The 26,797-nt window shown below is 49.9% G+C and overlaps 1 protein-coding gene across 2 annotated transcripts; it reads right to left on the minus strand.

The window, feature by feature from the left end:
- LOC142217937 (fibulin-2-like) lies at positions 1 to 26,797 on the minus strand. Of its 2 annotated transcripts, none has more exons than XM_075286271.1 (13): positions 26,764 to 26,797; positions 24,129 to 25,528; positions 14,151 to 14,256; positions 8,006 to 8,135; positions 7,601 to 7,790; positions 7,145 to 7,285; positions 6,662 to 6,805; positions 6,208 to 6,336; positions 6,008 to 6,133; positions 5,603 to 5,719; positions 3,359 to 3,487; positions 2,946 to 3,069; positions 1 to 798 (listed from the first exon to the last, which is right to left on the minus strand). In XM_075286271.1, exons 2-13 carry the CDS (start codon positions 25,477 to 25,479, stop codon positions 441 to 443), a joined length of 3,045 nt encoding a protein of 1,014 aa, XP_075142372.1. In that variant the 5' UTR covers positions 25,480 to 25,528; positions 26,764 to 26,797; the 3' UTR covers positions 1 to 440. The 2 variants fall into 2 exon arrangements, with proteins under 2 accessions (XP_075142372.1, XP_075142371.1); XM_075286270.1 differs by lacking the exon at positions 26,764 to 26,797 and adding an exon at positions 26,554 to 26,628.

Consider the following 26,797-nt stretch of genomic DNA (forward strand, 5'->3'; position numbering starts at 1 on the left):
TCTGATACGTGTTAACCCTTAGATGGCCTAGAACATAACATATATAAAATATACGAGCGGGAATGACAATTAACCCTTTACATGATTGTGGAGCTGCCATTTTCTGGGCGTGGCCAATGTGTATGAGAATGATTGTATCAAGTCTCTATCACCTTGTGATACTAATGAGGTACGAGGCAGCAGACGCCTCGCCGTCACTAGTCCTAGCAATGAAGGGATAAATAATATAACAAAATGGCGCCAAACAGAAGCCGGAGCCTTCACCTGAGTGTGAATATTACACAGATAACTGAGGGATATGGAGGTTACAATGCCGGCTACAGGAGTCCTATACGCAGAGATATCTCACCCTGCCCTGTCTCCGGTGACGCTGCGCTAGGACAGGTCACATGACCCATTCCTAGGTTACCCCTTCCGTATGTGCATGGCCCTCTGTCCTATTAGGAGGTGGGCGCAGTTATAAATATATAGATCCTGGACAGGAAGGTGGTGACGCTCCCCTGGCGGTAAAGCTTCATCTCCACGTCCAGCAGGAAGTCCTTCGGTTTGCGGAGGGGTCTCTGCAGGTAGAGGATCCCCGTGTACGGGTTCAATTTCCTGACACTGAAATAATTTTCCTCGTTTCCTTTCTTGATGTCCATGATGATATTATCACCGGCGTAGGCAGGAGACGGGGAGATGCGGAATATCTGAGCCGGGACCACCACACCGGTGGGGAAGGTAAGGCGATGGTAGGAGATCCTCAGCGGGGTGTTCTGACAGTCCTGGTAGTTGATGCAGCTAATCCGCTCACATTGTCTGTAAAGAGAGAACATTACGTGAGGAATCAGATTAATTAACATACAAGGCAATGTCCACTAGAGGGAGCTCAGGAGCTGACCGCAGACTGATTATATACAGTCACCACTAGAGGGAGCTCAGGAACTGACTGCAGACTGATTATATACAGTCATTACTAGAGGGAGCTCAGGAGCTGACCGCAGACTGATTATATACAGTCACCACTAGAGGGAGCTCAGGAACTGACTGCAGACTGATTATATACAGTCATTACTAGAGGGAGCTCAGGAGCTGACCACAGACTGATTATATACAGTCACCACTAGGGGAGCTCAGGAGCTGACCGCAGACTGATTATATACAGTCACCACTAGAGGGAGCTCAGGAGCTGACCGCAGACTGATTATATACAGTCACCACTAGGGGAGCTCAGGAGCTGACCGCAGACTGATTATATACAGTCACCACTAGAGGGAGCTCAGGAGCTGACCGCAGACTGATTATATACAGTCACCACTAGAGGAGCTCAGGAGCTGACTGCAGACTGATTATATATAGTCACCACTAGAGGGAGCTCAGGAACTGACTGCAGACTGATTATATACAGTCATTACTAGAGGGAGCTCAGGAGCTGACCGCAGACTGATTATATACAGTCACCACTAGGGGAGCTCAGGAGCTGACCGCAGACTGATTATATACAGTCACCACTAGAGGGAGCACAGGAGCTGACCGCAGACTGATTATACACAGTCAGCACTAGAGGGAGCTCAGGAGCTGAGCACAGACTGATTATATACAGTCATCACTAGAGGGAGCTCAGGAGCTGACCGCAGACTGATTATATACAGTCACCACTAGAGGGAGCTCAGGAGCTGACTGCAGACTGATTATATACAGTCACCACTAGAGGGAGCTCAGGAACTGACTGCAGACTGATTATATACAGTCACCACTAGAGGGAGCTCAGGAGCTGACCGCAGACTGATTATATACAGTCACCACTAGAGGGAGCTCAGGAGCTGACTGCAGACTGATTATATACAGTCACCACTAGAGGGAGCTCAGGAACTGACTGCAGACTGATTATATACAGTCATTACTAGAGGGAGCTCAGGAGCTGACCGCAGACTGATTATATACAGTCACCACTAGAGGGAGCTCAGGAGCTGACCACAGGCTGATTATATACAGTCACCACTAGAGGGAGCTCAGGAGCTGACCACAGACTGATTATATACAGTCACCACTAGAGGGAGCTCAGGAGCTGACCACAGACTGATTATATACCGTCACCACTAGAGGGGGCTCAGGAGCTGACCGAAGACTGATTATATACAGTCACCACTAGAGGGAGCTCAGGAGCTGACTGCAGACTGATTATATACAGTCACCACTAGAGGGAGCTCAGGAGCTGACCGCAGGCTGATTATATACAGTCACCACTAGAGGGAGCTCAGGAGCTGACCGCAGACTGATTATATACAGTCACCACTAGAGGGAGCTCAGGAACTGACTGCAGACTGATTATATACAGTCAGCACTAGAGGGAGCTCAGGAGCTGACCGTAGACTGATTATATACAGTCATTACTAGAGGGAGCTCAGGAGCTGACCGTAGACTGATTATATACAGTCACCACTAGAGGGAGCTCAGGAGCTGACTGCAGACTGATTATATACAGTCACCACTAGGGGAGCTCAGGAGCTGACTGCAGACTGATTATATACAGTCACCACTAGAGGGAGCTCAGGAGCTGACCGCAGACTGATTATATACAGTCACCACTAGAGGGAGCTCAGGAGCTGACCGCAGACTGATTATATACAGCCACCACTAGGGGGAGCTCAGGAGCTGACCGCAGACTGATTATATACAGCCACCACTAGGGGGAGCTCAGGAGCTGACCGCAGACTGATTATATACAGTCACCACTAGAGGGAGCTCAGGAGCTGACTGCAGACTGATTATATACAGTCACCACTAGAGGGAGCTCAGGAGCTGACCGCAGACTGATTATATACAGTCACCACTAGAGGGAGCTCAGGAGCTGACTGCAGACTGATTATATACAGTCACCACTAGAGGGAGCACAGGAGCTGACCTCAGACTTTCTATACATTGTGCTCAATATTATAAATATATTTGCTCTCTATATAACGTACCCATTGGAGACTTTACGGTAATTTTCTGGGCAGTCGAAGGACAGACATTTGTGACTCCCCTGGATGTTGTAACATTCCTCCGCTGATGTGCAGTTGTGGATCCCGATTTCACACTCATCAATATCTGACCAAGGAAAGTAACAGATGAATTATTATATTAATTATTAGTATTATGATATATTATTACATCTATTATTATTATTATTATTATTATTATTATTATTATTATTATGTCTCCCATACTGATCAGATCTGACACAGTCACCAATATGTAGAGAACAAATCACTGACCTGGATCTGATGCAGAACAGAATGTGATTATCCTGCACTACCCTCATCCAGCCACTAGATGGTGCTACAATCCATCCAATGACTAGTGGGACATTGGTGTGTCCTTTGTGGCTACTTATTACCTTTGCACGTTAGCCCATTGGCGGACATTGTGTAGCCGTGCTCCGGGCACGCACAGTGGTAACTTCCTGGGGTGTTGACACAGGCAAAAGTGCAGAGAGATCCGATACTCTGGCGGCATTCATCAATGTCTGGAATAGGAAAGAATCAGGAGTATACAGTGCAATAATAATAGGAATATACAGTGTAATAATAATAGGAATATACAGTGTAATAATAATAATAGTAATATACAGTGTAATAATAATAGTAATATACAGTGTAATAATAATAGGAATATACAGTGTAATAATAATAGGAATATACAGTGTAATAATAATGGGAATATACAGTGTAATAATAATAGTAATATACAGTGCAATAATAATAGGAATATACAGTGTAATAATAATAGGAATATACAGTGTAATAATAATAGGAATATACAGTGTAATAATAATAATAGTAATATACAGTGTATTAATAGTAATATACAGTGTATTAATAATAGTAATATACAGTGTAATAATAATAGGAATATACAGTGTAATAATAATGGGAATATACAGTGTAATAATAATAGGAATATACAGTGTAATAATAATAATAGTAATATACAGTGTAATAATAATAGTAATATACAGTGTAATAATAATAATAGTAATATACAGTGTAATAATAATAGTAATATACAGTGTAATAATAATAGTAATATACAGTGCAATAATAATAGGAATATACAGTGTAATAATAATAGGAATATACAGTGTAATAATAATAATAGTAATATACAGTGTAATAATAATAGTAATATACAGTGTAATAATAATAGTAATATACAGTGTATTAATAATAGGAATATACAGTGTAATAATAATAGGAATATACAGTGTAATAATAATAGTAATATACAGTGTAATAATAGTAATATACAGTGTATTAATAATAGGAATATACAGTGTAATAATAATAGTAATATACAGTGTAATAATAGTAATATACAGTGTATTAATAATAGGAATATACAGTGTAATAATAATAGGAATATACAGTGTAATAATAATGGTAATATACAGTGTAATAATAATAGGAATATACAGTGTAATAATAATAGTAATATACAGTGTAATAATAATAGTAATATACAGTGTATTAATAATAGGAATATACAGTGTAATAATAATAGTAATATACAGTGTAATAATAATGGTAATATACAGTGTAATAATAATAGGAATATACAGTGTAATAATAATAGTAATGTACAGTGTAATAATAATAGGAATATACAGTGTAATAATAATAGTAATATACAGTGTAATAATAATAGGAATATACAGTGTAATAATAATAGTAATATACAGTGTAATAATAATAGTAATATACAGTGTATTAATAATAGGAATATACAGTGTAATAATAATAGTAATATACAGTGTAATAATAATGGTAATATACAGTGTAATAATAATAGGAATATACAGTGTAATAATAATGGTAATATACAGTGTAATAATAATAGTAATATACAGTGTAATAATAATAGTAATATACAGTGTAATAATAATAGGAATATACAGTGTAATAATAATAGTAATATACAGTGTATTAATAATAGGAATATACAGTGTAATAATAATAGGAATATACAGTGTAATAATAATGGTAATATACAGTGTAATAATAATAGGAATATACAGTGTAATAATAGTAGGAATATACAGTGTAATAATAATAGGAATATACAGTGTAATAATAATAGTAATATACAGTGTAATAATAATGGTAATATACAGTGTAATAATAATAGGAATATACAGTGTAATAATAATAGGAATATACAGTGTAATAATAATAGGAATATACAGTGTAATAATAATGGTAATATACAGTGTAATAATAATAGGAATATACAGTGTAATAATAGTAGGAATATACAGTGTAATAATAATATGAATATACAGTGTAATAATAATAGTAATATACAGTGTAATAATAATGGTAATATACAGTGTAATAATAATAGGAATATACAGTGTAATAATAATAGGAATATACAGTGTAATAATAATAATAGTAATATACAGTGTAATAATAATAGGAATATACAGTGTAATAATAATAATGGTACTAAATTGTGCAATAGTAAACTAGATCTATGCAATGCACCAATAGCCGGAGCATACAGGACATCCATATCACTGTAGTACCATATTGTGCACCATTAATACCTCTATACACCATTCTGAGCCCAAAGTCCCCGTTACCTTCGCAGGTGGTGCCGTCGTCCCCCAGCTTATACCCCTCCTTGCAGTAACACTGGTAGGAGCCGTAGATATTGGTGCACTCCTGGTTACACGGATTCTGCTCACACTCATTAATATCTGCATGAAAAGAATCACAGGTCACATGACCAGATACAAATGACCTGCACAATGAACGTCCGGAGACGCAGCTAGAGCGCTCGAGCTTTATATTTATCCCCATAGATCTCAGCCTGGTTATGTGTAACCTGTAGTCTGTTCATCCTGAGCTTCCTGGTTCATGGGTAGAATGACCGGACTACAGTGTAGACTGACACTCAGAAAGCACAGCAAACAGTATATCATTGCCGGTCTATGGGCAGCGGGGGAAGGGGCTCATCACACATAATCTGGGCAGTCCAGATTTACCTTCACAATGTTTCCCGTCCTGCCCTAGTCGGAAGCCGGCGAAGCAGGAGCAGCGGTAAGAGCCCACCGTATTCTCGCAGGTGTGGTGACACATTCTGCCCGGGTACACCCAGCACTCATTGACGTCTGTAAGAAGAGGACAGGCTGTAGCCGGGTGTAGTGGAGTTTGTAATCAGATTATAATCCCGCCAGTCGCCTACCCAAACATCTCCTCCGGAACGTGTCAAAGCGATACCCGGCCTTACAGTCGCAGCGGTACGAGCCGGGGAGGTTGTAGCAGGTCTGTTCACTGGAGCAGTTGTGCGCGGCACCGGAACACTCATCAATGTCTGCAACAGAGAGAGAGAGGTGTCAGGCGACAAACACAGACAAGTACAGTAGTCAGGGGCCCATCATACCCGGCCCCAGTCACCGGGCCCCCACTGATCAGGCGGAGACATTGTAACCAACTATCAGGACACACAGAAGGCGGATTATACTGCTGCAACATTGTAACAAACCCTCTGCTGTGAGAAGTGTCACCTAACACTGGACCTGAGGGGGCATCACATAGGAAAGCAGCAGCAGTGTCAGTGGTAGGTGAGGGCTGAGGGGCCCCGGACGGTCAGTGGGCCCCCGCTCAGCACTATATACATACAGGACAACCCTCCTCACCGATGCAGACCGTCCCGTTCTCGTTGGACTTGTATCCTCGGTTGCAGTTCAGGTGTTTGCGCTGGCACACGTACGACCCCAGGGTGTTGATACAGGCGAATCCTTGCTTGCAGGGGGCTGAGATGGACGAGCACTCATCAATATCTGGAGGAAGAGGATGGTCAGTCCGGTATTCACACAGTGCAGCAGTCAGACAGCAGGGGGCACAAGTGTGAATGGTCCTCAGTGTTTACTACAGGCCCATAATTGGCTTCTCACTATGTTTGTTACAATGTATCAGTGTTGGGAAGAGACGAGATACTGGAGTCTAGAGCAGAGGACGCAACACTGATACATTGTAACAAAATATAATCTACATGGAGACATTGTAATAGAGGATGCTACACTGATACATTGTAACAAAATATAATCTACATGGAGACAATGTAATAAAGGACACAACACCGATACATTGTAACAAAGGATTGAAATATTAACCCTCACCTTGACAGACTCCTTCTTCCAGCATGAACCCCGTGTCACATGTCACCTCCACAACGCACACAAACGATCCCACCGTGTTCACACAGCGCTCTCCTTTCCCGCAGGTGTGAGTATTCAGGGCGCACTCATCGACATCGGAGTCTATAAAGATACAGGGATGGAAGTATTGGGGGGGGGGGGGGGGCAGGTGTCTCCATGATAACAGACTACAGCCATCCCCCTGTAGTCTGATCCTGCGGTCACCAGTTACCCGACCCCTCCGGACTTCTCTATAACCGACAGCTCAGGTCTGACTACAGGGGGCGCATTGTAGTCTCTTACCATGGAGACACATGGGCGTACACAGGAGTGGTAGAAGATTCACAGAGATGCTAGATGGGGCGCAGCGATGTTGTGGTGTTCTGCGCACCCTTTATATCCGGACATGTTACCTTTCGGTCGCCTCTTGGCTTTTACCTTTCTCCGCTTTGGGTGTTGGTTCGGGTTTTGGCAGAATCCTGATGTCCGGCAGCGGCAGCGGCAGCTCGTCCCCGTTGCAGCACAGCAGCACCATGTGGTTACAGGGGTAGCCCAGGTTCAGGTTGGTCTCGCAGGATTCTCCTTCCTTCCTGATCTTCAGGCCCAGGGAGCAGCAGTCACAGCAAAGCTGCAGTGTGAACAGGACACAGAACCATCAGAGGTGACAACATGGAGCCAAATGTATCCGGGCCCTGCACCCTGGGGCCCCATAGTAGCCGGGACTGTAAGAGGACGGTGCAGGACACAGGTGTGGCAGGATCGGAGCCCAGGGCACTAACCTCCCACTGACCACCAGGGGCGCCCTCTGCCCACTCTGCTAATGATAAGACATGATGACCTCACCTTGAAGTGTGAGCGCTCACAAGGGTCGTTCTCCGTCTGGAGGCAGATTCCGTCTTCCTTGGCGGCGATCATCCCGGCGATACACGTGTTATCCTTGATGTAGGAGATGCAGCATTGCCGCTCCGCCAGCCTGCAGATGGGAAGGCCGAGACCTCGCATTTATTTGTATTTCCTGATATTCTATTTTCCTACATGTCATGGGGCGGCCATCTTGTCTGTTATTAACAGCATATAAGCATTCACTTTACAGCAGCCACATAGATCATAGGAGCCTGCAGATTGGATACAAGCCATTGACTTGTATGGGAGAGTGTTGTGGGCATGCTCTGTGACCTGTGCAGGAGTCAGAGGGTAGAGAGGAGAGAGCTGTGGCCACATCTCTTTAGGAGTATTGTGGGCATGCTCTGTGACCTGTGCAGGAAGGAGGAGGAGGTGAGCTCAATTGTAACTGTCATCTATTGACTTTGTATGGGAGAGTGTTGTGGGCATGCTCTGTGACCTGTGCAGGAAGGAGGAGGAGGTGAGCTCAATTGTAACTGTCATCTATTGACTTTGTATGGGAGAGTGTTGTGGGCATGCTCTGTGACCTGTGCAGGAAGGAGGAGGAGGTGAGCTCAATTGTAACTGTCATCTATTGACTTTGTATGGGAGAGTGTTGTGGGCATGCTCTGTGACCTGTGCAGGAAGGAGGAGGAGGTGAGCTCAATTGTAACTGTCATCTATTGACTTTGTATGGGAGAGTGTTGTGGGCATGCTCTGTGACCTGTGCAGGAAGGAGGAGGAGGTGAGCTTTGTAAATCATCTACTGAATGTTATGTGAGTGTTGTGGGCATGCTCGGTGAGCATACAGAGATCACTGGGAGGTAACCATGGGCACTGTCTCCCTCTGTCAGCCCCATAGACATTGAGTGGCGCAGCAGGGCACAGGCGTGACCACTAGTTTATACCCTGGTGATTGGCGGGGCCCCCTTGGCCCTATATACATAGTATATACTCGTAGTTCCCGAGTCTTTCGTGTTTCATGGGACTGCCCCTCTAATAATATTACAGATCGTACGTCACCTCTATATCTCCTGTACAGGACTCTCCAAATCCCAAAACTGACTCCGCCCCCTAGAATTGTGCCGGGGCGAATGCAACAATCATGAGTTCATTACATAGAGGAGACGTCTTGGCTTCATCTCAGGATGTTTTCTGTTACAATGTGACACTTGCCAAATATCTGCTCAGCCCTGAAATCCAGTGATGTCACATCAGCCGCAGACAGCGAGGTCCTATATATAATATGTATACATATATAGGTGCCGTATATGTGCCGGACTACAATCCCCTCCCCCTGGTGATATAGTGGGAAGGTCTAAGGTGACAGAGGAGGGGGAGGGGCACACAGTCCCTGCTATACTATATACTGTATCCTATACGGCCATCTATAGTCTTCTTCTAGACTCACAAGGCAGCTCTGGAGTATCCAGACCCCTCTGCATATCTAGATCTCTGCCGGCACTGAAGGGTCCTTGGGAGAGCGGCAGCAACGTCATCTCATAGCCTGCAGGGGCCCCATTGTATCTCTAGTAGAGTCCTCCAGTAGCCTGCAGGGGCCCCATTGTATCTCTAGTAGAGTCCTCCAGTAGCCTGCAGGGGCCCCATTGCCATGTTCTCCAGTAGCCTGTAGGGGCCCCATTGCCATGTTCTCCAGTAGCCTGTAGGGGCCCCATTGCCATGTTCTCCAGTAGCCTGCAGGGGCCCCATTGCCATGTTCTCCAGTAGCCTGTAGGGGCCCCATTGCCATGTTCTCCAGTAGCCTGTAGGGGCCCCATTGCCATGTTCTCCAGTAGCCTGCAGGGGCCCCATTGCCATGTTCTCCAGTAGCCTGTAGGGGCCCCATTGCCATGTTCTCCAGTTGACTGTAGGGGCCCCATTGCCATGTCCTCCAGTAGCCTGTAGGGGCCCCATTGCCATGTCCTCCAGTAGCCTGTAGGGGCCCCATTGCCATGTTCTCCAGTTACCTGTAGGGGCCCCATTGCCATGTTCTCCAGTAGCCTGTAGGGGCCCCATTGCCATGTTCTTTACTTGCCTGCAGGGGCCCCATTGCCATGTTCTCCAGTAGCCTGCAGGGGCCCCATTGCCATGTTCTCCAGTTACCTGTAGGGGCCCCATTGCCATGTCCTCCAGTAGCCTGTAGGGGCCCCATTGCCATGTCCTCCAGTAGCCTGTAGGGGCCCCATTGCCATGTTCTCCAGTAGCCTGCAGGGGCCCCATTGCCATGTTCTCCAGTAGCCTGCAGGGGCCCCATTGCCATGTTCTCCAGTTACCTGTAGGGGCCCCATTGTCATGTTCTCCAGTAGCCTGTAGGGGCCCCATTGCCATGTTCTCCAGTAGCCTGTAGGGGCCCCATTGCCATGTTCTCCAGTAGCCTGTAGGGGCCCCATTGCCATGTCCTCCAGTAGCCTGTAGGGGCCCCATTGCCATGTTCTCCAGTTGCCTGCAGGGGCCCCATTGTCATGTTCTCCAGTAGCCTGCAGGGGCCCCATTGTCATGTTCTCCAGTAGCCTGCAGGGGCCCCATTGCCATGTTCTCCAGTTGCCTGCAGGGGCCCCATTGCCATGTTCTCCAGTTGCCTGCAGGGGCCCCATTGCCATGTCCTCCAGTAGCCTGTAGGGGCCCCATTGCCATGTTCTCCAGTTGCCTGCAGGGGCCCCATTGTCATGTTCTCCAGTAGCCTGCAGGGGCCCCATTGTCATGTTCTCCAGTAGCCTGCAGGGGCCCCATTGCCATGTTCTCCAGTTGCCTGCAGGGGCCCCATTGCCATGTTCTCCAGTAGCCTGTAGGGGCCCCATTGCCATGTTCTCCAGTTGCCTGCAGGGGCCCCATTGCCATGTTCTCCAGTTGCCTGCAGGGGTCCCATTGTCATGTTCTCCAGTAGCCTGTAGGGGCCCCATTGCCATGTCCTCCAGTAGCCTGTAGGGGCCCCATTGCCATGTTCTCCAGTAGCCTGTAGGGGCCCCATTGCCATGTTCTCCAGTTGCCTGCAGGGGCCCCATTGCCATGTTCTCCAGTTGCCTGCAGGGGCCCCATTGTCATGTTCTCCAGTAGCCTGCAGGGGCCCCATTGTCATGTTCTCCAGTAGCCTGTAGGGGCCCCATTGCCATGTTCTCCAGTTGCCTGCAGGGGCCCCATTGCCATGTTCTCCAGTTGCCTGCAGGGGTCCCATTGTCATGTTCTCCAGTAGCCTGTAGGGGCCCCATTGCCATGTCCTCCAGTAGCCTGTAGGGGCCCCATTGCCATGTTCTCCAGTTGCCTGCAGGGGCCCCATTGCCATGTTCTCCAGTTGCCTGCAGGGGCCCCATTGCCATGTTCTCCAGTTGCCTGCAGGGGCCCCATTGTCATGTTCTCCAGTAGCCTGCAGGGGCCCCATTGTCATGTTCTCCAGTAGCCTGCAGGGGCCCCTATACTTCCTCCATGGACACAGGGCCCGGGGCTGCAGCTGTTTTCGCCATCACTACCAGACGCTGCACAAATCCATTTTACTCTCAGCAGTTCAGTAGTCGCTGCCAGTGAGCGTGTGAGACGACCGGAGACCGCCGCCAACCGCCGCCCCTCCGATATTACACACCTCCAGCTGCGGAGACGTCACAGGACAATATTATTCTGTCGCCCGGTTACCTCGGCCTGTCACTGTGTGGTGAAATGTTCTGCAGCTTCTGCTGGTTGTCACCTGAATCCTGTCCCGACCTGATCTGTCTCACAGCTGAGGCTTTGCTGCAATGTATCGGTGTGAACAATCCCCTGTGAGCTAAACACATCGGTAGCACAATGCTGTCTGCAGCCTGATAGCTTGTTACAATGTATCAGTCTGTTTAGCTCACAGAGCATTGTCTAGATGGATACAATTGTAACAAACCCTCAGCACTGGGATCTATACACACAAGGCAAAACATTTCTGCAACTGGACAATTATTTCAGATGGCGCTGACAGCGAGGACACGCATTTCTACAAGTTCCATCTGTGAGCCTGCAGTAAATGTGCCATGTGTGAACAGACTCCTAGGTCAGGATGGATTTTCGCCTATGTGGCCTTGTCCTATGAGATACTGTCAGTGACTAGATCCCCCCGATCCACTGGATTCTTCAGCCTGGAATACACGCTCAGATCCCTTTAAGGACTGTAAAGTCTCTTCGGGTCAGAGTCTCCGGCAGGGAAGTCTCCACATCTGTATGTGATCGCAGTGCGGAGCCCCCCGGGGAGAGGACAGGGCTCTGCTTGTTGTACAACGTTCTAATAGACCTCGCCGTATGGAATGGGGAATGCTACACTGACAGTATAATGGGCCGCGCCTGGGAAGTGTTACACGTCCCTCTGTAGATCCCACGGGCAGGGAAATGCAGATAGAGCTGAGATTCCTCTTCCATGTATGTCAGAGACCTGAGCGAGGCCGGAGCATCAGATATTCCGGATCAGTGGCTGTGGCCGACTACGACTACACAGACCAGAGGAGTCACTGGCGACAATTTACAACATTGATTTTGTCATTTTTACTGTTTTCCATCTGTTCTCCAGGTGCGGATCTGTACAGCAGCCCATAGAGCCGACACCAAAAATAATGAGCGACCCCACACACTCATCTGAGCCTGTGTAACACATCTGTCTGTCTGAAACAGGCGGCTCAGGATGAACAGAGCTGTGCCGAACCAGGAGGCTCAGGATGAACAGAGCTGTGCCGAACCAGGAGGCTCAGGATGAACAGAGCTGTGCTGAACCAGAGGGCTCAGGATGAACATTCCTGTGCTGAACCAGGAGGCTCAGGATGAACAGAGCTGTACTGTACCAGGAGGCTCAGGATGAACAGAGCTGTACTGTACCAGGAGGCTCAGGATGAACAGAGGTGTGCTGAACCAGGCGGCTCAGGATGAACAGAGCTGTACTGTACCAGGAGGCTCAGGATGAGCAGAGCTGTGCCAAACCAGGAGGCTCAGGATGAACAGAGCTGTGCTGAACTACGAGGCTCAGGATGAACAGAGCTGTACTGTACCAGGAGGCTCAGGATGAACAGAGATGTGCTGAACCAGGCGGCTCAGGATGAACAGAGCTGTACTGTACCAGGAGGCTCAGGATGAACAGAGCTGTACTGTACCAGGAGGCTCAGGATGAACAGAGATGTGCTGAACCAGGCGGCTCAGGATGAACAGAGATGTGCTGAACCAGGCGGCTCAGGATGAATAGAGCTGTGCTGAACCAGGTGGCTCAGGATGAACAGAGCTGTGCTGAACCAGGTGGCTCAGGATGAACAGAGGTGTGCTGAACCAGGAGACTCAGGATGAACAGAGTTGTGCTGAACCAGGCGGCTCAGGATGAACAGAGCTGTACTGAACCAGGTGGCTCAGGATGAACAAACTTCTATCACATAGCAGCGAGCTTCATGGATTGTGTGACTGCCATCAGTATGTCGTGTGGCCCCTGGACCGTCTCTCCGGAGCCCATCATGTATAAAACTTCTGAAGAATCTTGTAAATGGATTTTATTTGTGTTTTTGGAGTTTTTATGCGATTCTTGGTATTTCCTTGGGATCTGCGGCTGAAGCTTCCAGCATTTTCCATGTTAATCTAATTTCCTCGTGCAGCGACGAATGTGCGCTGTAGCGTAGACGCCATAACCAACAGTTGTGTTCAATTACTGAGCGGCCGCTCCGACTCCCCGGCTCCAGACACCGGATCAGGTTCTCTGTGTTTGGAAATCTGAATACGCTGCCCCCCAAAACCAGGGCTTAAAGGACAACTCCACCCACAGCTGGTATTCCCATCCTCGGCGCAGGAACCATTACTGGGCCGTGTGGTGCAGATGGTTTATCAATCCAAAGCTTGAAATCCTTCCTATCCTGCCCCGGGGGAGATCAGATATTCACAATCCCATGGGAGGAGCCCAATGTCGCCCCCTGCTGGCTGCTGCACTTACATGAGGATACGTTTCTTAGAAAGTGTCTCATCTATCAGATGATTTCATCTCTGGGACAAGACAAAACACTTTCCTCCTCCACAGAGGAATTTCCTCCACCCAGACGGCAGGAGATGGATGTGATAATCTGGGATCAGGATTCCTGGCCGCTGTAATCCGGGCCGGATCATGGGGGTCCTGACATTGGTGACATACCTGCAGTCCTCCGAGGTGCTGTAAGGCATGTTCTCACATTCTCCATGGTCGATGGACCACTGCTGGCCGGCCGCACAACACGTCTCCATCAGCTCCTTAGAAGATCCTGAAAGAGGAAAGAAAACATTAATGACAATGGAAATATGCATTAGAAGCTTCTAGAAGAAATCAGGAGGTTCTGGAGGATATTGGAGGATACTGGAGGATACTGGAGGATATTGGAGGAGCGCCAAGAACAGCCAAGAGCCGACGTCACAGGGAGAGCAGGAGAACCTTCTATATGGTGTTATGTGGCCCAAGGTTGTAATATAAGAGAGCGCCAGATCCAGAAAATAACCTGGAGAACTGAAGCTGTCACTGATTCGGCCAAGCATGCATGTGTTCTCAATAAGGAGAAGGGAATATGCTGCTGCAAAATACTGCGATCCCACTCCAGACCCCTCTGTCCTCCCCCAGACCCCTCTGTCCTCCCCCAGACCCCTCTGTCCTCCCCCAGACCCCTCTCTCCTCCCCCAGACCCCCCTCTCCTCCCCCAGACCCCTCCATCCTCTCCCAGACCCCTCTGTCCTCCCCCAGACCCCTCTGTCCTCTCCCAGACCCCTCTCTCCTCCCCCAGACCCCTCTCTCCTCCCCCAGACCCCCCTCTCCTCCCCCAGACCCCTCCATCCTCTCTCAGACCCCTCTCTCCTCCCCCAGACCCCCCTCTCCTCCCCCAGACCCCCCTGTCCTCCCCCAGACCCCTCTGTCCTCTCCCAGACCCCTCTGTCCTCCCCCAGACCCCTCTGTCCTCCCCCAGACCCCTCCATCCTCTCTCAGACCCCTCTCTCCTCCCCCAGACCCCCCTCTCCTCCCCCAGACCCCTCTGTCCTCCCCCAGACCCCTCTGTCCTCTCCCAGACCCCTCTGTCCTCCCCCAGACCTCCCTGTCCTCCCCCAGACCCCTCTGTCCTCCCCCAGACCCATCTGTCCTCTCCCAGACCCCTCTGTCCTCTCCCAGACCCCTCTGTCCTCTCCCAGACCCCTCTGTCCTCCCCCAGACCCCTCTGTCCTCCCCCAGACCCCTCTGTCCTCTCCCAGACCCCTCTGTCTTCCCCAGACCCCTCTGTCCTCTCCCAGACCCCTCTGTCCTCTCCCAGACCCCTCTGTCCTCTCCCAGACCCCTCTATCTCCTCCAGACCCCTCTGTCCTCCCCCAGACCCCTCTGTCCTCCCCCAGACCTCCCTGTCCTCCCCCAGACCCCTGTGTCCTCCCCCAGACCCCTCTGTCCTCCCCCAGACCCCTCTGTCCTCCCCCAGACCTCCCTGTCCTCCCCCAGACCCCTCTGTCCTCCCCCAGACCCCTCTGTCCTCCCCCAGACCCCTCCGTCCTCCCCAGACCCCTCTGTCCTCTCCCAGACCCCTCTATCTCCTCCAGACCCCTCTATCTCCTCCAGACCCCTCTGTCCTCCCCTAGACCCCTCTATCTCCTCCAGACCCCTCTGTCCTCCTCCAGACCCCTCTGTCCTCCCCTAGACCCCTCTATCTCCTCCAGACCCCTCTGTCCTCCCCCAGACCCCTGTGTCCTCCCCCAGACCCCTCTGTCCTCCCCCAGACCCCTCTGTCCTCCCCTAGACCCCTCTATCTCCTCCAGACCCCTCTGTCCTCCCCCAGACCCCTCTGTCCTCTCCCAGACCCCTCTGTCCTCCCCCAGACCCCTCTGTCCTCTCCCAGACCCCTCTATCTCCTCCAGACCCCTCTGTCCTCCCCCAGACCCCTCTGTCCTCTCCCAGACCCCTCTGTCCTCTCCCAGACCCCTCTGTCCTCCCTCAGACCCCTCTGTCCTCCCCCAGACCCCTCTGTCCTCCCTCAGACCCCTCTGTCCTCCCCCAGACCCCTCTGTCCTCCCCAGACCCCTCTGTCCTCCCCCAGACCCCTCTGTCCTCTCCCAGACCCCTCTATCTCCTCCAGACCCCTCTGTCCTTCCCTAGACCCCTCTGTCCTCCCCCAGACCCCTCTGTCCTCTCCCAGACCCCTCTGTCCTCCCCCAGACCCCTCTGTCCTCTCCCAGACCCCTCTGTCCTCCCCCAGACCCCTCTGTCCTCCTCCAGACCCCTCTGTCCTCCCCCAGACCCCTCTGTCCTCTCCCAGACCCCTCTGTCCTCCCCCAGACCCCTCTGTCCTCTCCCAGACCCCTCTGGCAGTGACTTTTGTCCTATTCCTAATACTCAGATGAAGGGCGGGTGCAGAGAGGGACATTTCTACACATGTTGTTGTGCCGTTCTGGTTTCCTTTCTGTTTTTCCTTCTCCCTGATTTTCCTTTTCTCCGCAGTCACGCGTTTCGCTGGCGTCCTCGCCTTGAGTTACCCGGGGGCTCGGCGCTCCGGCTGTGGCTCGGGTTTTGTTTATATTAGGCTGATACATTTTTTTCCTACTGAAGGGAAATTTAGAAAAAAATAAAAAATTTCTGGAAGTCAAAAGCCGCGATGCCGAGGAGAGCGAATCTGCGAGGGAACGCGGGATAATGTAAATATGAAACCGGAGGAAAAAGCCGGAGCCAAGAAAAACATGGCGGCGAGGGGTCAAAATATCCAAATTACAACTTGGGTATAAGAAACCTTGAGGCAGATAAAAGAATGAAAGAACCAAAGATTGGAGAAGAGATTAACCCCTCAGTGAAATCGCAGTACGCCAGGAGGGCTTGTGCTTATGTGCAGCAGCCTGTCTGAATAGGATGAGCTGCAGTGAAAAGAATGGAGTATGGATTAAGGAGACAACATCGCAAAGGTGTAAAATTTCAGCAAAAGGTGAAGGTCCGGTCAGTAACAAGCTCAGGTCCGGTCAGTAACAAGAGCAGGTCCGGTCAGTAACAAGAGCAGGTCCGGTCAGTAACAAGCTCAGGTCCGGTCAGTAACAAGCTCAGGTCCGGTCAGTAACAAGAGCAGGTCCGGTCAGTAACAAGAGCAGGTCCGGTCAGTAACAAGAGCAGGTCCGGTCAGTAACAAGAGCAGGTCCGGTCAGTAACAAGCGCAGGTCCGGTCAGTAACAAGAGCAGGTCCGGTCAGTAACAAGCTCAGGTCCGGTCAGTAACAAGAGCAGGTCCGGTCAGTAACAAGAGCAGGTCCGGTCAGTAACAAGAGCAGGTCCGGTCAGTAACAAGCTCAGGTCCGGTCAGTAACAAGCTCAGGTCCGGTCAGTAACAAGAGCAGGTCCGGTCAGTAACAAGCTCAGGTCCGGTCAGTAACAAGAGCAGGTCCGGTCAGTAACAAGAGCAGGTCCGGTCAGTAACAAGCTCAGGTCCGGTCAGTAACAAGAGCAGGTCCGGTCAGTAACAAGCTCAGGTCCGGTCAGTAACAAGCTCAGGTCCGGTCAGTAACAAGAGCAGGTCCGGTCAGTAACAAGAGCAGGTCCGGTCAGTAACAAGCTCAGGTCTGGTCAGTAACAAGAGCAGGTCCGGTCAGTAACAAGCTCAGGTCCGGTCAGTAACAAGCTCAGGTCCGGTCAGTAACAAGAGCAGGTCCGGTCAGTAACAAGAGCAGGTCCGGTCAGTAACAAGCTCAGGTCCGGTCAGTAACAAGAGCAGGTCCGGTCAGTAACAAGCTCAGGTCCGGTCAGTAACAAGCTCAGGTCCGGTCAGTAACAAGCGCAGGTCCGGTCAGTAACAAGCTCAGGTCCGGTCAGTAACAAGAGCAGGTCCGGTCAGTAACAAGCTCAGGTCCGGTCAGTAACAAGCGCAGGTCCGGTCAGTAACAAGCTCAGGTCCGGTCAGTAACAAGCTCAGGTCCGGTCAGTAACAAGCTCAGGTCCGGTCAGTAACAAGAGCAGGTCCGGTCAGTAACAAGCTCAGGTCCGGTCAGTAACAAGAGCAGGTCCGGTCAGTAACAAGCTCAGGTCCGGTCAGTAACAAGCTCAGGTCCGGTCAGTAACAAGAGCAGGTCCGGTCAGTAACAAGAGCAGGTCCGGTCAGTAACAAGAGCAGGTCCGGTCAGTAACAAGAGCAGGTCCGGTCAGTAACAAGCTCAGGTCCGGTCAGTAACAAGCTCAGGTCCGGTCAGTAACAAGAGCAGGTCCGGTCAGTAACAAGAGCAGGTCCGGTCAGTAACAAGAGCAGGTCCGGTCAGTAACAAGAGCAGGTCCGGTCAGTAACAAGAGCAGGTCCGGTCAGTAACAAGCTCAGGTCCGGTCAGTAACAAGAGCAGGTCCGGTCAGTAACAAGAGCAGGTCCGGTCAGTAACAAGAGCAGGTCCGGTCAGTAACAAGCTCAGGTCCGGTCAGTAACAAGCTCAGGTCCGGTCAGTAACAAGAGCAGGTCCGGTCAGTAACAAGCTCAGGTCCGGTCAGTAACAAGAGCAGGTCCGGTCAGTAACAAGAGCAGGTCCGGTCAGTAACAAGCTCAGGTCCGGTCAGTAACAAGAGCAGGTCCGGTCAGTAACAAGCTCAGGTCCGGTCAGTAACAAGCTCAGGTCCGGTCAGTAACAAGAGCAGGTCCGGTCAGTAACAAGAGCAGGTCCGGTCAGTAACAAGCTCAGGTCCGGTCAGTAACAAGAGCAGGTCCGGTCAGTAACAAGCTCAGGTCCGGTCAGTAACAAGCTCAGGTCCGGTCAGTAACAAGAGCAGGTCCGGTCAGTAACAAGAGCAGGTCCGGTCAGTAACAAGCTCAGGTCCGGTCAGTAACAAGAGCAGGTCCGGTCAGTAACAAGCTCAGGTCCGGTCAGTAACAAGCTCAGGTCCGGTCAGTAACAAGCGCAGGTCCGGTCAGTAACAAGCTCAGGTCCGGTCAGTAACAAGAGCAGGTCCGGTCAGTAACAAGCTCAGGTCCGGTCAGTAACAAGCTCAGGTCCGGTCAGTAACAAGCTCAGGTCCGGTCAGTAACAAGCTCAGGTCCGGTCAGTAACAAGAGCAGGTCCGGTCAGTAACAAGCTCAGGTCCGGTCAGTAACAAGAGCAGGTCCGGTCAGTAACAAGCTCAGGTCCGGTCAGTAACAAGCTCAGGTCCGGTCAGTAACAAGAGCAGGTCCGGTCAGTAACAAGCTCAGGTCCGGTCAGTAACAAGCTCAGGTCCGGTCAGTAACAAGCTCAGGTCCGGTCAGTAACAAGAGCAGGTCCGGTCAGTAACAAGCTCAGGTCCGGTCAGTAACAAGCTCAGGTCCGGTCAGTAACAAGCGCAGGTCCGGTCAGTAACAAGCGCAGGTCCGGTCAGTAACAAGCTCAGGTCCGGTCAGTAACAAGCTCAGGTCCGGTCAGTAACAAGAGCAGGTCCGGTCAGTAACAAGCTCAGGTCCGGTCAGTAACAAGCTCAGGTCCGGTCAGTAACAAGCTCAGGTCCGGTCAGTAACAAGAGCAGGTCCGGTCAGTAACAAGCTCAGGTCCGGTCAGTAACAAGCGCAGGTCCGGTCAGTAACAAGCTCAGGTCCGGTCAGTAACAAGCGCAGGTCCGGTCAGTAACAAGAGCAGGTCCGGTCAGTAACAAGCTCAGGTCCGGTCAGTAACAAGAGCAGGTCCGGTCAGTAACAAGCGCAGGTCCGGTCAGTAACAAGCTCAGGTCCGGTCAGTAACAAGCTCAGGTCCGGTCAGTAACAAGCTCAGGTCCGGTCAGTAACAAGAGCAGGTCCGGTCAGTAACAAGAGCAGGTCCGGTCAGTAACAAGAGCAGGTCCGGTCAGTAACAAGCTCAGGTCCGCTTACATCTTATTTCTTATCTCCATATTATATGTAGTTGTATTTTTCTCAGTGTCGGCTTCTCTGGACACTGTTCAGACTACAGCCCTGTTCCTTCCCCATACTTTATACTGCAGTCCTGATCCACTAGGCTCTGGCTATGATCTGCGACTCCGTGGCTACGTGGTGTACTGGAGTCCTCGGTCTCAGCAAAGCCTTTCCTCCATACTTTACACTGCAGTTCTCATCTAGTAGGACTTGGTTATTATTAGTGATTCCATCCTAATTGTAATCTTTATTGGAGTATTAGAAGTTCTTAAGTCCATTTCCTTTCTTCTCGGTCCCCCATACTTTACACTGCAGCTCTGCTTGCTGATTCCCATTATTGCAGGGGCAGATGATCCCGACATTTTTCCGCCCTCCATTTCCTACCTAGTGCGCCCCCTGGCAGTGACGCAGCGCCCTGCACCCTCCCCTAAGGTGTTCAGGACTCAATGTCGTTGGAATAAATCTAATTTACTGATTTAAGGTAGAAAATAATACTTAATGACTTCACTACAACCTGCTCCATCTGTACACGCAGGACGCCAGTGCCAGGCCGCGCCGCCAGTCGTGCCAAGACCGGCAGTAAAATGTGAGTAACAAGGCCGGGAAAGAATGAGTCAGAAACGGGAGAAGAAGAAAATACGTCTGTGATTCCTATTAGGACAGACTTGGCTGCGTCTCGGGGTGTGATGTAAGGAAGGCCCAGGTATTCGGTGACCCCCGCCCCTCCTCCGCCCCTCCTCCCCCCTAGGCTATGGTTGGTATTCGGTGACCCCCGCATCTCCCCCCCCCCCCCCTCTGATTGGTACAGGCCTAGGCTATGGTTGGTATTCGGTGACCCCCGCCCCTCCCCCCCCCCCATTGGTACATTGGTACAGGCTTAGGCTATGGTTGGTATTCGGTGACCCCCACCCCTCCTCCCCCCCTCTCATTGGTACAGGCCTAGGCTATGGTTGGTATTCGGTGACCCCCGCCCCTCCCCCCCTCTGATTGGTACAGGCCTAGGCTATGGTTGGTATTCGGTGACCCCCACTCCTCCCCCTCCCCCCCCTCTGATTGGTACAGGCCTAGGCTATGGTTGGTATTCGGTGACCCCCGCCCCTCCCCCCCCCCTCTCATTGGTACAGGCCTAGGCTATGGTTGGTATTCGGTGACCCCCGCCCCTCCTCCCCCCTCTGATTGGTACAGGCCTAGGCTATGGTTGGTATTCGGTGACCCCTGCCCCTCCCCCCCCCTCTCATTGGTACAGGCCTAGGCTATGGTTGGTATTCGGTGACCCCCCCCCTCCCCCTCCCCCCCTCTGATTGGTACAGGCCTAGGCTATGGTTGGTATTCGGTGACCCCCGCCCCTCCCCCCCCCCTCTCATTGGTACAGGCCTAGGCTATGGTTGGTATTCGGTGACCCCCCCCCTCCCCCTCCCCCTCCCCCCCTCTGATTGGTACAGGCCTAGGCTATGGTTGGTATTCGGTGACCCCCGCCCCTCCCCTCCCCCCCCCCCTCTCATTGGTACAGGCCTAGGCTATGGTTGGTATTCGGTGACCCCCGCCCCTCCTCGCTCCCCCTGTAGCTGGAGGTCATGTGCACACAACATAGGGATGAGGGACAAGTGGCCCCGACCTGCCATAATCGCCATCATATATAGATCTTAAACTATTGTCCTCCTGGTGTCTTTCCATTCACTTGTTCATATCCCCCACTCCTGTATTTGCTACAATGTATCAGTGCAGGTGAAATGTAACAGGCCAGTAACAAAGGATTGACGAGTCTGGATACAACTGTAACAAACCTTCAGCTGTGAGAAATGTCAGGGCAGGGCAGGTTTTCAGACACTGATTTGAAACATTGTTTCCATTCACTGACAGATAGAGATAGAAACAAAGTAACATAGCAACATAGTAACCTGGTAACATGGTAGATAAGGCTGGATGAAGACATGGGTCCATCCTAATCCCTCAGATAGTGAGGACTCTAAGCACAGAGACTACTAGAAAGTTCTAGAACGTCTCATTCTTCGAGGACTCGCAGTAAATAGGACTAATGAGCTGCAGTGTAAAGCAGAGAGGTGACAGGAGTGGTCATGTTCTGGATGGACGCAGATGAGGGCGGGCTTGTGTATTAGTCATGTGATGACCGCAGCAGACTGTGATCCAATGGCCTCATGGATCCATCATTACCGCTCCGGCCGCTGCCAGGTCCTCAGACTTCCTAGCGATTACGGATTATTTGTCTTTCACGCTGGAGGTGGAGGGAATGAGAAATGATTTTCGGATGGAAGTCATTATCCTTGTCATTAGTTGGCCATTTCCACTGAACATTTTGGATAATTTTTTAGGATTTTATTGCTCAAGTACAAGAAGGACCAAAGAAACAAACACGACAGCGGCGAATTGTAGTTATTAAAGGGCCAGACAACCCTGAGAGTATAACAGTGTCAGAGCATTATAAGAGGAGTCGGCCTCTCCTCTCCTGACATGGCTGATACCAGATAGTAATAGATTGTATTCTCCTGTCCTACAGTCGGCCTCTCCCCTCCTGACATGACTGATAACAGATAGTAATAGATTGTATTCCCCTGTCCTACAGTCGGCCTCTCCTCTCCTGACATGGCTGATAACAGATAGTAATAGATTGTATTCTCCTGTCCTACAGTCGGCCTCTCCCCTCCTGACATGGCTGATAACAGATAGTAATAGATTGTATTCTCCTGTCCTACAGTCGGCCTCTCCTCTCCTGACATGGCTGATAACAGATAGTAATAGATTGTATTCCCCTGTCCTACAGTCGGCCTCTCCTCTCCTGACATAGATCTGGCTGACAACCCTGCGGGCTCTGCATAGACTGATATATAAGGATTCAGTAGTGGGTGTCGGGGTGTTTGCAGCCTCTTGTACAGGGCGTCATGTCTGTGTTATGTGGTGATGTCAGGTGATTGATCTCTGTGTCATATAATGTAACAGACTATTCATATGGAATCTTCTAGACTCTCTATGGACGAGGAGCCTCCCCTATAATGGAGACCACCACTCATATTATACAGGCAGTGCTGCCTTCCTGCTGTCAGATAACATCACCCATCCAGCAGGGCGGCAGTGAACATGCGGGGTGTTGATGTCTACACAATTCTTATCTACAGAGATAACACCCCTGGGGATCAGAGCGCTGCGCAAATTCCACAAGAAAATTCTTCCACCGGGACGAGATCAACAAAACTGATATTATATGGAAAGAAGGGAAAAAGCGGAGAAAGGGTCAATGTATAGAGAGAGAGAGGGCCGAAACTAAGAAGGACTGTGACGTCACTGTGTGTATTGTCTCTGTACTGTGACGTCACTGTGTGTATTGTCTCTGTACTGTGACGTCACTGTGTGTATTGTCTCTGTACTGTGACGTCACTGTGTGTATTGTCTCTGTACTGTGACGTCACTGTGTGTATTGTCTCTGTACTGTGACGTCACTGTGTGTATTGTCTCTGTACTGTGACGTCACTGTGTGTATTGTCTCTGTACTGTGACGTCACTGTGTGTATTGTCTCTGTACTGTGACGTCACTGTGTGTATTGTCTCTGTACTGTGACGTCACTGTGTGTATTGTCTCTGTACTGTGACGTCACTGTGTGTATTGTCTCTGTACTGTGACGTCACTGTGTGTATTGTCTCTGTACTGTGACGTCACTGTGTGTATTGTCTCTGTACTGTGACGTCACTGTGTGTATTGTCTCTGTACTGTGACGTCACTGTGTGTATTGTCTCTGTACTGTGACGTCACTGTGTGTATTGTCTCTGTACTGTGACGTCACTGTGTGTATTGTCTCTGTACTGTGACGTCACTGTGTGTATTGTCTCTGTACTGTGACGTCACTGTGTGTATTGTCTCTGTACTGTGACGTCACTGTGTGTATTGTCTCTGTACTGTGACGTCACTGTGTGTATTGTCTCTGTACTGTGACGTCACTGTGTGTATTGTCTCTGTACTGTGACGTCACTGTGTGTATTGTCTCTGTACTGTGACGTCACTGTGTGTATTGTCTCTGTACTGTGACGTCACTGTGTGTATTGTCTCTGTACTGTGACGTCACTGTGTGTATTATCCTGTACTGTGACGTCACTGTGTGTATTATCCCTGTACTGTGACATCACTGTGTGTATTATCCTGTACTGTGACATCACTGTGTGTATTATCTCTGTACTGTGACATCACTGTGTGTATTATCCTGTACTGTGACATCACTGTGTGTATTATCCCTGTACTGTGACATCACTGTGTGTATTGTCCTGTGACTATGGTCTCTCGGTGTCTCTTACTATGGTGTTGTCTTGATTGGTTGAGAACGTCCTTCGGGGTTCCCCTCTCGCCCAGATGTGGGTGTGTGACCTGCGGCTCGATGGATGGTCTTGGGCTCCGCTCAGCAGATGTTGCTGTTACTTTCCGTGCTGTTGTGTTTCCTTCCTTTTCCTCTTCTGGGAATTCCTCATTATTTACGGCTGGATCCGACTCCTGCGTCTTGTTAAGTTGAGAATCTGATTCCAGGGTTTCGCCTTTCTCGGTGGTGACTCCCATAGACAAGGATTTGTTTTGCTTGGTGGGTTTGGGCTTGGTGGTTGGAGTGGGTCTTGTGGTTGGAATTGGGCTGGTGCTTGGTTCTGGGCTGGGGGTTGACTCTGTCACATCTGGTTGGGTGGGGGTCTTGGCATTGATCCCACTCTCGGTGGAAGTCTTTGGGGCCATGGTGGCGCTGCTCTTGGTGGTGGAAGTCTTTGGGGCCATGGTGGTGCTGCTCTTGGTGGTGGAAGTCTTTGGGGCCATGGTGGTGCTGCTCTTGGTGGTGGAAGTCTTTGGGGCCATGTTGGTGCTGCTCTTGGTAGTGGAAGCCGTGGTAGATGGTTGAGTGGTGGGATGGTTTGGGAGATGGGTTGTGGTGAGTTCCACCAGGATGATGGGGGATGTAGTGGTTGGTGCGGTGGTCACGTCCTCATCGGTGGTGTCTTCATAATCCATCATGGAGTGATCCTGCAGGGCGTTCCTCTTATAGTTATTGTTTTTCTCCACAATCTCCAGCAGGTCCTGCTCGTGGCTGTAGGGATAGTCGTACTGTCTCTCGGGGTCGCTCTCGGTGGTGTTATCTACCTCCAGGTCACAGTTAGGTAGAGCGTAGCACATTAACTCCCCCCCAGAATTGGGGCAATGGCAGAACTTACAATGTGACATGTGAAAGGTGTGCCCGGCCTCGTACTTCTCCTCGCCATGGATGCAGCCTATCCGACCACACTGGACGCAACCGTCCGCCGGCTGCATGATGTCAATGCAATTTGGTGGAAGTTCGGGACATGGTATAAAGTGGCAGCTGATCCTTCCGCCCCCGGGGGGGCAGGTGCACTCGGTACTGCCAAAGTCAACAAAGTAAGACTCGCCTTCTGGAACTTTTCCACCTTGAAATCCCACACTGACGCAGTCGTAGTACTGATATCCCTCACAGGGGCACCCAAACTGGGCGCAGGAGGGGCAGCAGGACCCCTCCTCCACCACCTCCAGGATACAGTTCTCCGGGGGTTGGCACACGACTCCCGTACAGTTTGTCTGAGACACGGAAGGTTTGGTGCACTGCACAAGTACCACAAAAAAGATCAGAAATCCTTCCTGGCTGAATCTACTCATGATGGAGGCCCAAGAGATACAAAATCATCAGAGGCGCAATGAGATGAACCTGAGGATACAAAGCAACGGGTCATTCCATCTCTGACACAAAGCTCCAAATCCCCTGCATAAACAGTTACATGATATCATTCTGTCCTCCTGGAGCCTCCACTAGGGGGAGCTCAATGTATACAGTTCATACATTGCAGTCAATAACACACCTGTCTACAAACAGCTCCTGAGCTTCCTCTAGTGACCAGTGCACTATACATCGGGTTTATAGATCCCAGTATATATACATGGAAGTGATGGTAGCATGGTACAGTCTGAAATATCCTGGTGGTCAGTGGTATATGGTACCCGGTGGTCAGTGGTATATGTACCCGGTGGTCAGTGGTATACGGTACCCGGTGGTCAGTGGTATACGGTACCCGGTGGTCAGTGGTATACGGTACCCGGTGGTCAGTGGTATACGGTACCTGGTGGTCAGTGTTGTGTACTGTATCCACAGTCTAATGGTATATAGTCAGTTAACTCCTCTCGTCACACCCTGTATCTCTCTATAATCTAATATAATGGTTTCCATATAAATGTAGACCCTGCAGATGCAGCAGAGCTGTACGTGTCATCAGGACGGTTCTCTTCTGCAGCTTTACCTGCCTTATATGTTACACAGTAAAGTAAATCTAGTGATGACAATGACAGCTCTGCTACATCTGCCTGTGTCATCCACAGCCACTCCTGTTTATAGCCCTTCCAAGACCACACAGTCCCTGTGACTCCAAGACATAGTTACTTGTACACCATATATATGTATGTATATATATCAGTATAGAGATGTAGCAGAGCTGAGTTTGTCATTACCCTCATTCTATAAGAGCAGACAGTGGTCACCTATCATAGGACCAATATGAAATGTCCTGAATAACAAACTCCACTCTGCTATGTCTGTATACCTATACATTGCTGTGATGAAGTGTTTGTCACCGGCTTCCAGTCTTCTCTCCTGAAATATTCCCTTATTTATTGCGCATCTAAGGGAAGAATAAAATCCAGAGCGCGGACGGCGAATGTTTCCAGTTAAGTTTCACCAACCTGATAATTGTCGCTGAATTCTTCCTCCTCGCAGACGATTCCTGGTGGAAGACGCGGAGCAAGACGTTTCCAGAGGGAAGGAGAAAGAGAAGAAGAAGGAGACGGGGACGGGGCTGTAACCTGAGCCCTCCACTCCCATATGTGCATGATAAAGGCCATTTACGTTGCCCCCCGGCCCCCCCATACAGGACCTGAGCTGGAACTACTTACATTTTCATTTCTTCTTCTTACATTTTATTTTCGA

The sequence above is a fragment of the Leptodactylus fuscus genome, chromosome 9 (assembly GCF_031893055.1).
Source record: "Leptodactylus fuscus isolate aLepFus1 chromosome 9, aLepFus1.hap2, whole genome shotgun sequence".
NCBI classification, from domain to species: domain Eukaryota; kingdom Metazoa; phylum Chordata; class Amphibia; order Anura; family Leptodactylidae; genus Leptodactylus; species Leptodactylus fuscus.